General features: G+C 40.9%; 1 protein-coding gene across 1 annotated transcript in view; it reads right to left on the bottom strand.

The window, feature by feature from the left end:
* Nucleotides 1-15,267, bottom strand: part of PIEZO2 (piezo type mechanosensitive ion channel component 2) — a 351,612-nt gene that overhangs the window by 315,535 nt on the left and 20,810 nt on the right. Inside the window, exons 3-4 of the mRNA XM_034642188.1 lie at nt 6,474-6,589; nt 6,344-6,382 (exon numbers count right to left, since the gene is read on the bottom strand). Coding sequence (XP_034498079.1) covers nt 6,344-6,382; nt 6,474-6,589 — 155 coding nt within the window. The remainder of the gene's footprint in view (nt 1-6,343; nt 6,383-6,473; nt 6,590-15,267) is intronic.

Genomic DNA, 15,267 nt, shown 5'->3' with positions numbered 1-15,267 from the left:
NTGCCGCCCCCACAGGGCCCCGCCCCCTGCCGCACTTCATCTCTCCTCCCACTGGGGCCTCGGGTGGATTGTTTTCTTTCCATTGAGCTATAACTGACATGTAGTATTGTGTTAGTTCTAGGTGCGCAACATACAGATATGAGGCATATATTGTGAAATAATTAGCAAAATACGCTCAGTTAACCTCCATCACCTTGCGTAGATATAATCTTCAAACAGCAAATAAGACCACACCATTCTCCTGCTTAAAACCCATGAAAGGTTCTCCACTGCACATAGAACAACATCTAAATTCCTGGCCAGTGCCTACACGGCACTGCTCATCGGTGGGAGCCCAGCTCTGGGCGTCTCTCACGCCTATCGGAGCCGGCCACTCTGCCCTCCTCCCGTTCCTTGGCAGGCCAAAAGGCACGTACAGTTTTCTCTGGCCCCGGTATTCCCTCTGTGTCTCCATTTCTGCCCCATTCTTCACTTGGCTGTCTTTTCTTCCTTCATCAGAGACCCCTAACCTGCCCCCTAATGAAGGTGGCCCCTTCAGCACCTGTCTCCTCTCTAACAGCATCACCCTCATCTTCATAGCACTGAACCCAGTTAGTAACTACATGGCTGTCACATTTCTTGGGGATTGTCTGTCCCCCTCACTGGGCTGCAACCTGTATGAATTGATCTGAACAACATTAACTAGCCTGAAAAGATTTTATCTCTCTGAAAAATGGGGGGATTTTTATTGCCTTTAAGTAATATAAGAAGGCAATGTTCTGCATACACATCTTTCAGCGCCAATGCTTCTCATACTATACTATTTCTAAATGCTAAAGAATTTTAAATAAGTTTCATTTCAGCCAAGAAACCAACCCTTTGTAGTGCTTTTCTTTTTTCACTAGTTTCAGAGGTAGAATTTAGTGATTCATCAGTTGCATATAACACCCAGTGCTCATGACATCAAGTGCCCTCCTTAATGCCCCTCACCGTTACCCCATGCCCCACTCACCTCCCCTCCAGCAACACTGTTTCCTAGAGTTCCCTGTCTCTTATGGTTGGCTCCCTCTCCATTTTCAACTTATTTTATTTTTCCTTGTAATGCTTTTATGTAAATAGTTTCAACTAAGGCATCATGCACCTGAATAGATTCATGATTGAGTCCACAGGTGTGATGGAAATAGAGACTATAAGACAATTTTCTCCCACATTATGAGCCATCTTATAATTTTCAAAATTCCAAAACAAGAGGAAAAATGTATCCAAGAATCAAGAAAAATCAGCATTGCTTCTTAGTATTCTCTATAAAATTCCCTTTAGTTTTGGGGCCACCTTTCCTTTATTATGTAGAAGTATCCCTTTGTACTCCTTGAGTTCAACCCCTCTCCTTGTGATGAGAAAACGGAGGCACACGTAGGTGACTTTGTCTAAAGTCAGACAACTGCTCAATGTAATTAGGAGTACCTGATTTCAGTTAGAAAAGCTCTAGTATTTATTCACCTGATACCTTCATCAAGTTTTACTTCCTTTCTGGTTTCCAAAAGTGAAACACAATGTTAGCTTGGCTCACTCCGCGGTGAAGGGCTAGAAACTCTGGTCTCCTCTGGGTCCTTGGTGAGGACCCGGGTTGTCCAGGCAGGGGTGGGGCTGTCCACTTGTGGATTATTGGCAAGACCTGGTCCAGGGCTGGGCACATTCAAGGATTAGGACTGTAAAGCATGTCCATAAAGATGAGCATCTAGAAAAAAGGTATTTCACTACATAATCACACTTCTTATTAACTTGGGTTTGTTCTAGTTACTCTGCAAAATATATTGATACTTTTAGCAGGATTTCAGAGTCAATCTCAAACAGATCACGTCGTGGTGATAAAATTTTGCTTTTGTAATTTTTTAATTGGCCCATCAGGATCTTGAAAAAGCTTACTTTTGTCTCCAAGAAAATAAATTTCATACATCATGATTTTTTAAATTATATTTTACCCTTAACTGTCAGATTTTATATCAGAAAAAAATTTGGTGAAGACTACTAGAATTTTTTTAATTGGCCTAGTCATTTCTCGAAGCAGCTCAATTTTACAATTCTGGAACTTATACTATTTTTGATATTTTAATCTTCACAAAGCTGATATTCAAATTTTTATATTTTTATAATTTTCTAGTAATACTATTCAAGTTACTTAACCGCCAGTCTCATCCAGAAACCAACCACACAGAACTAATGCTAGTTTTATCACTGGGGCAAGGTTCTGGGGGTCTTCAGATCAGCCAGATGTAACCCTCTAGATGCTATACCATAAGGTGATCTCATGGTCCTGGAGGAGGGGTTGAGAGCTGGAACATTAGGGCAGTGGAGGAGGGGCTCAGGGCAATGACTATTTATTAACCTATTGGGTATATTTTAATATTCTGTAATGCACAGGTGCATGCCAGTTGAATATCAACCCAAACCTTTATATTCACCAGCACATCTTCAAGATATAAGAGGAAACTCTCTCTTTCATGGACACACACACACACACATACACACAGACTTACAGCTGATTCTAATGATGATTATGACAATAATAATGAGAACTAACATTTCTGGGGACCTGTCATGTGACAGAAATACTTGATATTAATTATTTTATTTAATTTGAACAATAAACCTATGAAGTAAAAAAGCCTTTGTGAATGTCAGGAATTTAAAACTCCAATGAATATGGCAGTGGAGAGCCTTCAGTTCCAACATTGATTGTCATGTCTCCGGGATGGTCTAGAGGACAGAGGACTACATTTGAAACAAAGCTCAGGGGTCTTTTAAATAGGCCACACAGATTTCTGCAAAGGAATCAATGACATTGACACCACTATAGGCCATTCATTTCCGTGTCTGCAGACAGAAGGTAATAGCATCTGCCCATTATAGCCTTCCCTCACCTGGGAATAAAGACTCGCTGAATTTCAGTCCATACTCTCTTAGTACAAGGAGCTATTCTGGGCCTGCCCTAGAGCAAGCGTAAATACTTTAGCCACTCTGTCTGGCATATGGACAAGGAATGGATATTCCAGGTCCTGAGACCCTTCCAGTCCAGGATAGTGCTCAACTCATAGTCCAGGAAGGTAGGGAATAAGGGTTCAAGTGACCAGTGGCATCAGCCACTCTTCTGCCAACTGGTCAGATATGGACAGGTAGGGAAATAATGATAACTAACACCTGTTAAGTATCTCCTCTGAGTCGACACATTGTACCATTGAATGCTCTCTACAACACTGAGGTGGGCACTATTCTTTCTTTTTTAGTTGAAGTATAATTGATATATAATAGCCTATTAATTTCAGGTGTATAATAGTGGTTGAACATGTTTATGTTACAAAATGATCACCATAATAAATCTAGTTATTGTCACCACACAAAATTACTAAAATATTATTGACTATATTCCCTATGCTGTACATTACATCCCCATGATTTATTTATTTTATAACTGGAGTTTGCACTTTCAATCCCCTTCACCTATTCACCCACTGCTAACCTCTTCTGCCTCCAATAAACAACAGTTTCTATCCTGTATCTGTAAGTCTGTTTCTGTTTTGTTTCCTCATTTGTTTTGTTTTTTAGATTCTACATATCAGTGAAGTCACACAATATTTGTCTCTCTCTGTCTGACTTATTTCACTTACTGTAATACCCTCTAAGTCCATCTATGTTGTCATGAATGGCAAGATTTCATTCTTTTTTATCGCTGAGTAATATTCTAGTGTGTGTGTGTGTGGGGGGGGAGATTATATAAACACACACCCTATCTTTATCCACTCATCTAACAATAGACATTTGGGTTGCTTCTATATCTCAGCTTCCATAAACAATGCTCAGTGAACATATAGGTGCATATATATCCTCAAATTGGTGATTTTGTTTTCTCCAAATAAATCCCCAGAAGTGAAATTGCTAAATTGTATGGTAGTTTTATTTTTCATTATGTGAGGAATCTTCACACTGTTTTCCATAGTGGCAGCACCAATTTACATTTTCACCAACAATGTATGAGGGATTACCACCAAGAATACTCTATCCAGCAAGGTTATTGTTCAGAACTGAACGAGATATAAAGAGCACTGAGTGTTATACACAACTGATGAATCGTTGAACACTACATCTAAAACCAGTGATGTATTATATGTTGGCTAACTGAACATAATAAAAAGATTTTTTAAAAAGTTTCCCAGACAAGCAAAAGCTAAAGGAGTTCATCACTACTAAAACGGTCTTACAAAAAATGTTAAAGGATGCTCTTTAAGCAGAAAAGAGAAGGCCATAACTAGGGGGGGGAAAAAAAGCATATGAAAGAAAAAAAAAATCTCACTAGTAAGGGCAAATACATAGTAAAGGAAGTGAAGCAGCCACTTAAAAAGTTAGGATGAAAGTTAAAAGACAAAAAATAGTAAAATCAACTATAACAAATAAGTTGTTATAAGTTAAGGGATGAACATAATAAAAAGATGTAAAATATGACATCAAAAACATAAAATGGGGAGGGGGCAAAAATGTAATGCTTTTGGAATACAGTCAAATTTAAGTGACTTTCAGCGTAAAATAGATTTTTATGTATATATACGTAGATATACATGAACCTCATGGTAACTACAAACCAAAACCTACAATAGATACACACAACAAAGAAAGGAACCCAAACATACCACTGAAGAAAACCATCAAGCCATAAGAGGAGAAACCAAAAGATGAAGAAAGGAACAAAGAAGAACTGCAAAAACAACCAGAAAAAAATAACAAATAAGTACCTACCTCCCAACAATTACTTTAAATATCAATGGACTAATGTTCTAATCAAAAGACAGAGGGTGGCTGAGTGGATGAAAAAGTAAGACCCATTTATATGCTGCCTGCAAGAGCCTCACTTCTGATCTAAAGAAAGCGAAGGGATGGGAAAAGATACTCTGTGCAAATGGAAATGAAAAGAAAGCCAGCGTAACAACACTCATCTCTGACAAAATCGACTTTAAGACAGAGACTATACCAAAAGACAAAGAAGGGCATTACTTAATGATAAGGAGGCCAATCCAAGAAGACGATATAAAGTTCATTAGTATTTGTGCACCCAACACAGAAGCACCTAAATATGTAAAGCAAACACTGACAGACATAAAAGGAGAAATGTACAGTAATATAACAGTAGTGGGGGCTTATATACCCCACTGACATCAGTGGATAGATCATCCAGACAGAAGATCAATAAACACTGGCTTTAAATGACACATTAGACCAGATGGACTTAATAGATATTTACAGTTACTCAGCGGAGGAGGCAGGATTAATACAATATTCTTGTCAATCCACAGGGAACACGCTGTAGGATAGAGCTCAGCTTAGGCCCCAAAACAATTCCTAATAAATTCAAGGTGAGTACTATTCTAACCTTCATTTTACAAATGAGGAAATGAAGGTTTAGAGGCACAACATGACTTACCAAAGCCCCAAGATTACTCAGCGGAGGAGGCAGGATTTGATTCCAAGTTTACGGAATTCCTGAATCTAGACACTAGACCACTAGCGATTTTGGGGTCGACTCTGGCTAACAATGCCCATCTCTTTCCTGCCAATCTCAAAGAGATATGGCATGGCCCTGTGCAGTCATCCTGTCATGTATTTGTATTTAGAGTGTGATTCATGTCAAAGGTAGCATAATGTTGACCTAGAGAAAGGCTTATTTTGTTGTGTTTTTTGACAGCATAACGTAGAAGATGCTGGAGGTGCACATTCCAAGACAAACGTTTGACTGCTGGAAACGGTCTCCAATGCCTAATGTCAAAATAACTGCATTTCACTGAGAAAGTCACTCTCAAAACATAAACAATACAACAAGAGTCAGACACGTATAGCGCAGGCGAGAAATGAAGCCCTCTGTGCCGTGTGAACCCGCCGGGCCGATGGGATAAGCATCGCTCTCACAGCGGCAGCTCACAGGAACTCAAAATGTGATTTAAAGCTGGCACAGAGGGGCGCCTGGGTGGCACAGCGGTTAAGTGTCTGCCTTCGGCTCAGGGCGTGATCCAGCGTTGTGGGATTGAGCCCCACATCAGGCTCCTCTGCTATGATCCTGCTTCTCCCTCTCCCACACCCCTGCTTGTGTTCCCTCTCTCACTGGCTGTCTCTATCTCTGTCAAATAAATAAATAAAATCTTTAAAAAAAATAAAATAAAATAAAGCTGGCACAGAGCTGAACAGGCTTGGGACCCTTAACATAATTAGGTGCATAATCACTGACCGCGAAGAATGTGCAAAGCTGACAAGTAATGGTTTTTCCCCAGCATCCTACCAAAAATATTATCTGCAGACTTTACTAGGTTGGGTTATAACTCACCACTCGAAAAACTCCACCTAATTTTGTGCTGAGTTGAAACTGAAGGGAGAAAAAGGTCACATTTGAAATTTTGACACTATTTTTAAAAGTCCCCAAACTTTGGTGGGGCTTACCAGTGTCTTCCTCTCACCTGGAGCTGTGCATGCACATTTCCAAGGAGACCTGGAGCTGACCCGCATCTTTTGGTTGTGTCTGAGGATATCCTCGCCGACCCGCTCTCCTGAACTGTTTGAGTCAAAAGTTTCCCTTTACCGGGAATGGCATGATTCCCGGTAAAACAGGAATGGCATGATTTTCTCTCTTAAGGAAGGACGGGGAGAGGAGTAAGGTCTATTTATTACATAAAGGTGCCATCCTTTTAGGATTGTCTGCACCCAGTCCTCCTGCCCCACCCACCCACCAATAAACGGAACTGGAACAAACACCTAGGCTTCCATGTGCTTAAAAAAATCTTCCTGCTTCAAGTATCCGGGGGTCAGAATCATTTTGAAATTGTGTATAGCGTGTTCAGCAAATCCGGCTTCCTGACTGCCAGGCTGTGCTTTTTCATCAACACTAGAAATGAGTCAGGAGGTCACTCAAGACCATCTTTATCCTCCAGAGCAAAGGCAGGAGCAGCCCCAGTTCCTGGCTGCACGGCAAGCCACTTCACCAGCAAGAGCATATCTCACATCACAGTGTGTGGACGCAGATGAGCTGAGGGCTGATTTGACTCCTGCTAGAGGCGGACACGGCAGTGTGGTCCAGAGAGGGAGGTTACAGGCTAACTGGCGGGAGGTACAAACAATATCCAGAACCTCCCATGTGGATGGTAAGTCACCGTTTGTCCCTGAAAAATGTCCACAGAGGGCTAGGAAGTGAGATAATGATGAGAAGCTCAGTAGTCTAAATGTGCTAAACAGGGACAGCACCTCCTTGTAAACAAGCTGTCTCCAAAAACATGATGCCCTGACTCTAAAAGTCCATGGGGTTCTCTCCTAATGAGGAGCTATAATGTTTGTACTCCATACAGATATTTCTGCTGGAGGGCAGAAATTCGAGATCTCTGCTGGTCCCGACCTATGCATGTTAGCAAGAAGTCGGTGTCTGTAGGATGGCCTGGGAGCCAAAGCATGGCCCTGACAGAGCTCTGGAATGCTGGGGAACTGTCAGAGCCACCCCATGATGGGCCCTCAGCCACATGGTTGGAGCCAACTAGAGCCCCAGGTACAAATTCAGCAGGTCAGCCTAACATGACTGCAGCATGGAGAACCTCAGCCTCAAACAAAAGCAATCCTCAGTTCCCTTGGAGAATCTACATTTTATCTTATACGTAAGATACACCAGGTAGTAGTCCCCGTTATTTTGTTTACTGAAGAGATTGTAAGAATGAGGGTCACAGCATCTCATAGGCTCCCTGTCCTGAGGATGAATAAGAATGGAGTCTACACCATAGCATTAGGTTTTGTTATACTTCTGAGAAGCTTAATGGTTTCCATCGTAGGGCTTCTGCATTCTTTACCTAACTGCTTGCCTCTTTGACTTGATTGCTAACATGCTTGGTGTTTCCTATGAACGCACCCCTGCTAAAGTCTGCAGAACCTTGGGTATTAACTTTAACCCTGGATTTATCTTTTTCCTACACTATGTATTATGCTATATGTTATGCTATATATTCTTAATAAGCCATTTTACATCCTATTTGGAATAAAGTGGGATATAAATTTAAGAACCAAATATTTATATTTGATAAATATATGTAAATATTTTATATAAACCTTTGATAGCACTGAAGGCACTCAATTATTAAAGGCTGCTTTCACCTCTGTAACCAGTCTGGTCCTGTTAGGTAAATCCTATGGGATAAATTGGGGGAAAGTATCACTAAAATCATAATAAAATGAATTACATTTATATCTTCTTGATGCTGAATTATTCTAATATTGGGTAAGTATCTGCATACCAGACCAGGTTACTGTGGCGTTACATCCTAGCCTTAGCCTTGAGAAGGATGAATCAAGACACGACACTCACGCTGTAGAAAGGACAAACTTTACTCAAGCCCAGGCGCTTTGTGTTCGCAGTTGGAACTTTTATTTTTTTTAAATATTTAATTATTTATTTGTCAGAGAGAGGGCACAAGCACAGGGAGTGGCAGGGAGAGGGAGAGAAGCAGGCTCCCTGCTGAGCAAGGAGCCCAATGCAGGACTTGATCCCAGGACCCCAGAATCATGACCTGAGCAGAAGGCAGACACTTATCCACCTAACCAACGGAGCCACCCAGACATCCCTGCAGTTGGAACTTTTTAAAACACCCCAGGCCTCTAACTCATAAAACAGGAAAATCTCATAGAGAATCATTTTGTAACACCTATCACAGGTAAGTTATATATTTACTGCAACAATCCATCATTTCAGCCTGAAAGCAGGTAGCCTAGAAAACATCTGACAAATAAGGTGGATTAGAAGCAGAAATGAAAACTTGTATTGATAATTTATCCATTTAAATAGAAGCTAAACTATACAACTCAACACCCAAAAAACAAATAACCCAATTAAAAATAGGCAGAAGACACGAACAGACATTTTTCCAAAGAAGACATCCAGATGGCCAACAGACACATGAAAAGATGCTCAACAGCATTCATCATCAGGGAAATAAACACAAATCAAAACTACAATGAGATAACACCTCACATTTGTCAGAATGACTAAAATCGAGAACACAAGAGATTTTACGTGCCGGAAAGGATGTGGAGAAAGGGAAACACTCTTGCACTGTTGGTGGGAATGCAAAGTGGGGCAGCCACCCTAGAAAAATAGTATGGAGGTTCCTCAATAAGTTAAAAATAGAGCTAACTTATGACCCAGTAATTCCACTACTGTGTATTTACCCAAAGAAAACAAAAACACTAATTTGAAAATATACATTATGTCTATGTTTATTGCAGCATTATTTACAGTGACCAAGATATGCAAGCATCCCAAGTGTCCAACGATTGGCAAATAGATAAAGATGTGGTATAGATACACAATGGAATATTATTTAGCCATAAAAAAGAAGGAAATTTTGCCATTTGCAATGACACAGGTGGAGCTAGAGAGTGTAATGCTAAGCAAAATAAGTCAGTCAGAGAAAGAAAATACCAGATAATTTCACTCATATGTGGAATTTAAGAAACAAAACAAATGAGTGGAGGAAAGGGGGGGGCAAACCAAGAAACAGACTCCTAACTATAGAGAACAACATGATGGTTACCAGAGAGGAGGGGGTGGGGGGACAGTTGAAATAGGGGATGGGGAAAAAAAGAAAAAAGAAAAAGAAAAAAGAAGCTAAACTACAAAGCAATTATTGAGCTCTCACTCTGTCTCCTATGAAAGATGTTAGAATAAAAGGAAACTACAATCGGGTTGGAGGCACAATTCACACTTATCAGAATATCCCCAATAACTGTAGACACCTGAGGTGCCCTCAATTGTGGGGTCAGAAATCTGTCCTATAGGGGTTCAAAAGAGAAAGCTTGTTATAGATTGGAAGGAGAGGTAGTTTCACACACACACAGAAGATGACATCCTTCCGCTGCTTCTGCAAGGACCCTCCGTGCTTCCCGCTCTGCCTTCCAGAAGACCTCCTGGCTGACAGACGCAGGTGAAACCATGGTCCGGCACGCTGGCAGTCTGCCAGAGAAGCCGTCCTACCTGAAGAAAGATGAAGTAGTGAAGCCTGAAACCCTTGTCGGGATTTCTTCCAGGACCCTAATTCCCTGTGGAAGCACCTGAGGCTCTGGAAATACCTGGGTACCCTTGTGACTTCTCAGGTGCGATCTAATGTGCAAAATTTTCTGACTTTTCCATCCATGTAGGATTATTAAACTTTTAAATAATTTTGGCAAACTAATTTTGTTTCCAAGATTGAGTTTCCCCAAATAGAAAACACTTCTGGTCCAAATAAGAACCTGACTGTCTCTCTACCACACACATGCATGTGTACACACACACCTGGACTTCTAAGTTAAAGTGAGAAGTAAGGCAAGAGGGATGGTATCACACTTGTTTTTTGTTGGCTCACACGCCATAAAAGATGTTCAGCACGCCTTAAGAGAACTTTAGCAATATTCGAGCCTGTATAACTTTTCTCTTCCCCAGATTCCAGAGACCGGAATCACTATAAAATAACACAGCCATAAACGTCATATCACCTACTCACATAGAGTTCATCAAATTATATTTGGATAACGTAAACTCCTTGCAAGGAAAAGCCATAAGCCTTCAAGCTACCTAGCTGAGCAATTATTATTTCTAAGTTGTATTCTTCTCCCTAGTTCTTAAACCAGACTTACTCAATGACAGGAAATTAAAAGGTAACCATTTACCATGCCCAGTGTAAATAGGGCCTTTATTTGAGAATCTCCATCCATTCCAGGAGTGTTAGGTCCAATCCAATTTCTCCTCGTCACCTGTCATTTTTCAACATGCTTGGAGGTCTTGGAGATTGTGCTTCTTATTCAAACTTCCTGCAAACGCCTATGGCACATAGGCACACAGCCTGTCCTTGCAAAGCAGTGTGGTAGTTAGCAAAGAGCAGTGGATTAGACATCAGGAGTGTGGCTTCCTATATGGGTTTCACCTCTCGCTCTCTTTGTGGCTTTAAATGATGTAACTTCTCTATATTTCAATCTCTTCATTGGTAGAATGCAAAGACGAAAGAGAAAAGAAGAAAAGGAAAAGGAAAAGGAAAGGAAAGGAAGGAAAAAAGAAAAGAAAAGAGAAGAAAAAAGAAAAGAAAAAAGAGAAAAGAAAAGGAAGGGAAAAAAAAACTCCATGCAAATCGTAAGTGTAGTTGTGAGGGACAATTAGATTAAAAATTACAAAGGGTTATGCTTTGTTTTTCCAATTTTTCCATTTCTTCGAGACTGTAGCCTTGAAACCACCATAGCCTTGACTGGAAGTAGGTGGGTAGGTGCTGAATGTATCCTTAAACAAAATAAGGGACCCAGGGACACTGTTTATAGTGTCTCCAATTTACAAAATAAGTCTTAACCAAGCTGACACTGTCTTTAGGATCACATGAAACTGAAGAGGAAAGGGAAGGAGGGAAATAAAGGGAAGGGGAGCGCTGAGGGGAGGAATCAGGAATGTAATACCTTAGCACTGTCTGGTCCACACTCAGAAAGCCCACGGGCACTGCCCTCTCAGCCAATGATTAGGTGACAGCAGCAAACTCTCTGCAGAAGGTAACACCCAAACACTGACTTTACTTTTTCAGACAAATGGAACATTCTATAGGCAGAAAGGGAAAAAAGCTGTGCCAAGTTCCATAACATGGTAGAAACATCATTTTAACAGATTTCTTCTAAAAGCAGTCTGCTCTGGGCAAGGTTTTTGTTATGCTCCACTTTCAGGCTGTATGCTACAGAAAATACTATTCTCCTTTCAAACATGCAGGCAAATGTTGAGGCAAAGTCCCCTGACTTTCTCATTCTCCCCTTTCTTCTCATCCCTTGGACCGAAATAACCCACTTCTTAAGTTGGGTCTATTTTAAATAGACATGTATGTACTCCCGCAAAGGCACACATCCACACACATATGTATACATACACACACACAAATACACACATACACATGTACTCACAGACACACATGCACGCACATACATACATACACACATACACATGTACAGATGCACAGACACACAAACACATGCATGTGCATGCAAACACACATTCACACACACACATACACACATGTACACACACTTTGTTTCCCTTCCCATCACTACCCTCAGGAATAAAAGTTACCAAAAACAATCTTAAACACTGGATATGCTAAGATTTCCCCAAGGATTTCTTTTCCTGATGCTTTACTATGAACAGGAAATATAACTGTATTAACCTCCCCAAACCTCCCAGCTCCCTACAGACACACAAATGGATTCATACTTTTTAACCTACAGCTATACAGTTGAAAGAGCCTTAGATAAATGACAGCCCAGAAAAACACAGATACAGCTCTTCATAGATGGCATGGATCTGCTCTCACTTTTTAGGAGAAACTGTAAAAAACATATAGAGTTGTTATTGGCCAAATGCTGTCTGAAAAAGGGACTGAATATTAATTATGTCAAAGTAAAATTGGGACTTTCAGTAGATGTTCCTCACCATTGAGGACAAGCCCACCCTCTGTAGTTCCCGAACAGTAAACTTGACTTATTTGTGCGATTATGCCTATTATTTATGAAACGTTACGTCATTTAACATTATTTCCAAGTAGAATCTCAGAATTAGATGGTAAACTCCTTGAGTTTAGATACATTGGATTCTTTGTATTTCCTTGTATCCTACATCCTAACTTTAAAAATCTCCACTAAAGATCTCAGAGGTAATGAGTATACTGATGAAAACATAATGAGAACATAACTATCATCTTCGCTATTGATAAAATAATTGCATCACATGTCTGCGATATAATGAATTAATTGCATAAGTGGATATTTTGCTACTATTTTTGAGTGACAGTCCAGAAAGACGTGGCTGGGAATGCGCTGTAATGTTCTGGGTTCTGTCATTCATATAGAAGAGAGAGTTTGCTATTATCTATGTACCTATTCATAAAGCTTACTTTCTGCCTTTGTACTTATGGCAGTGTGCTTCCCTTTCTGAAATCTTCTCTCCTGTTCTTTGGTCCCCACACCATAATTAACCTCAATTTGGAGGGAAGGAGTGTATTTTGGTTTCATCATTAAGTCAGTTCTTGAATTAGTGCTACTCTTCTTGCCAGTAAGTTTGATTTTCATGAAGCTGTGTTCTACTCATCTCCTTTCCAAAAAATTCTGGTTTTTCCTCACAATTTAAACTGCAATGATACTTAATATAAAGGATTATTGAAAATTATCTTGATTTTTCTAGAGAAAAGTATAAATGAGACCAATTAAAGGGGTTAGTGGGAATTGTCCAAAAGGCCTGGAAAACAAGCAGTTGAAGAACTGTTTTGGGCAAAGTGGCTCCCTCTGGTGGAAACAAAATCCTCTCTCCGACAGGACACTGTCGTTCCAGAACCCAGAATGTTTGGCTGTCTCCTGAAGATGTCACAGTGAGAAGAGTCAGCTATTGGTATTTTGATAGACCGTAGCAGGTGGGAAAACTGAAGAAAATTCTAAAACATGACTCGCCAAGTGGTTTGCATTCCACTAAACTGCTCTAATCATTGCCCCAAATCCTCTGGGGTAACAACCCAGGGGGACCCTGAACTGTGATGTGTGCCCCGAAATATACACACTTTGGAGTTCACAGGAGCTGCTAAGGAGATGCTATGACATGACTCACAAGTTCCCCAAATTTAATCCCAGGGCTCTAGGAATGAAGAGAAGGAACAATTCAGTACCAAGCTCAGGAGCTGTGAAAGGCCCATGCACTAGAAGAGGCGTGAGCTGTGCAGCATGGCCCTGAGCTCATGGATGGACAAAGACATGATTTCAAAGCAAGAGCAGCACTACAGAGCCCATCCCGTGCTCCAGACAGCCACTCTCATTGTTTCTAAAGGTCAGCGGGTTTTTAAACTAAATAGTTGGAACTGGAGGAAATCATGATGTTAGTCATTGTTTATTTTACTATATTATCTCCCCACATCTGTGGTCATTTTGTGTTTAGACTAAATGTGTTCATCATTTTTCTGCTATGTCAATTGTATGGGTCTTCTTAATGTGAGAAAACATTACAAATCAGCATTGCTTTAATACAACTTATAAAAATGTAAATGTTGTGCAATTGGGAAAATTACATAAAAATTCTGATAAGGAACTAATCCACTTGCTACTTCCTCCATTTCTCCAATGGAGTAACAGCTGCTCACTCAGTGTCTATAGGGCCCCTTGGTGCAAAACCCAGTGACATCAGAAATTATGCCTGGAACTGAATTTTTAGAGCAACTACTCACTCATTACACATGTCCCATCTGTCCTTCTATGGATGGCCATTTTACCCGAGCTCCTGGTTGGCCATCTTCTCTCCATAACATCTATTTCACACTATTCATAAAAGCCTAACGTCCTCTCTAGGAAAGATGCTGTCCTTCAGCAGCGTTCTGGGGGAAGGGAACACGGAGCACCCTGTAACCCTCTCTCCCCTGAGAGTTACAACATGTGTTTTCATTCAGGTCAACCAAGAGAAAACCTGCCTCTGACAACACGAGCTGCTAAGAAATGTACACTGCAGAGACAGACCCCCGGGATCAGCCCCGATCATCTGCTGTCCCCTCCAATCTCAGGAGAACTCACAGCCTTCACAGCCCAGTCACACAGGGTCAGTGTCCCCCATACACAGCCCCCCCCGGCCAGGGCACAGACTGTGTGCACTTTGTACACACAGCCCCCACTGCCCCTTGTGTGGCCAAGTGTCAGATGGCCAGTGTGGGAAAAGGACGTTTTGCTGCTTGACCAAGGAAAGCATTCCGACACTTGCCGGACTGTGAATAATACCAACAATACCACTCAGTGGCCTGTCCACAGAACAATGATGACCTGGAGGGAATGCTGCCCGAAATGGATTTTTTAGAAGTCTGCGGGGGGAGGGATAGAGATGAAGTGGATCTCTTGAAAATCTGAGAGGAAGCTATCAGAAAGTCACCTGTCATGGTCCGCAGGACAGTTGTGTTTGATGGAGGATCCACCAGGGTGTTATCATAAGGCTGAGAGAGGCAGGAACAGGAATGCCAGAAATCAAACCCGTGGCAGTTTAACTGTAAAATGTAGGCACTTCAAGCTAAGAAAGTAACTCAAGGACCCTAACCAGCCTCCTAAGTTAAATTAAATTGATAGTTAAATAAGATATGGAAAAATATTTCTTTAGAGTATTCTGCTAATTTTCAGTCTTAATTTTATCAGTAAGCTGGCTCTTCCCCCCAAACATGTTATCAAGAAAGTGTTTTGAAAAGGGGGGCATTTCTAGAT

The sequence above is a fragment of the Ailuropoda melanoleuca genome, chromosome 14 (genome assembly GCF_002007445.2).
Source record: "Ailuropoda melanoleuca isolate Jingjing chromosome 14, ASM200744v2, whole genome shotgun sequence".
In the NCBI taxonomy this organism is placed as follows: domain Eukaryota; kingdom Metazoa; phylum Chordata; class Mammalia; order Carnivora; family Ursidae; genus Ailuropoda; species Ailuropoda melanoleuca.
The sequence above is the reverse complement of the archived record's forward strand: the minus strand, read 5'-3'. Positions and strand labels throughout refer to the sequence as shown.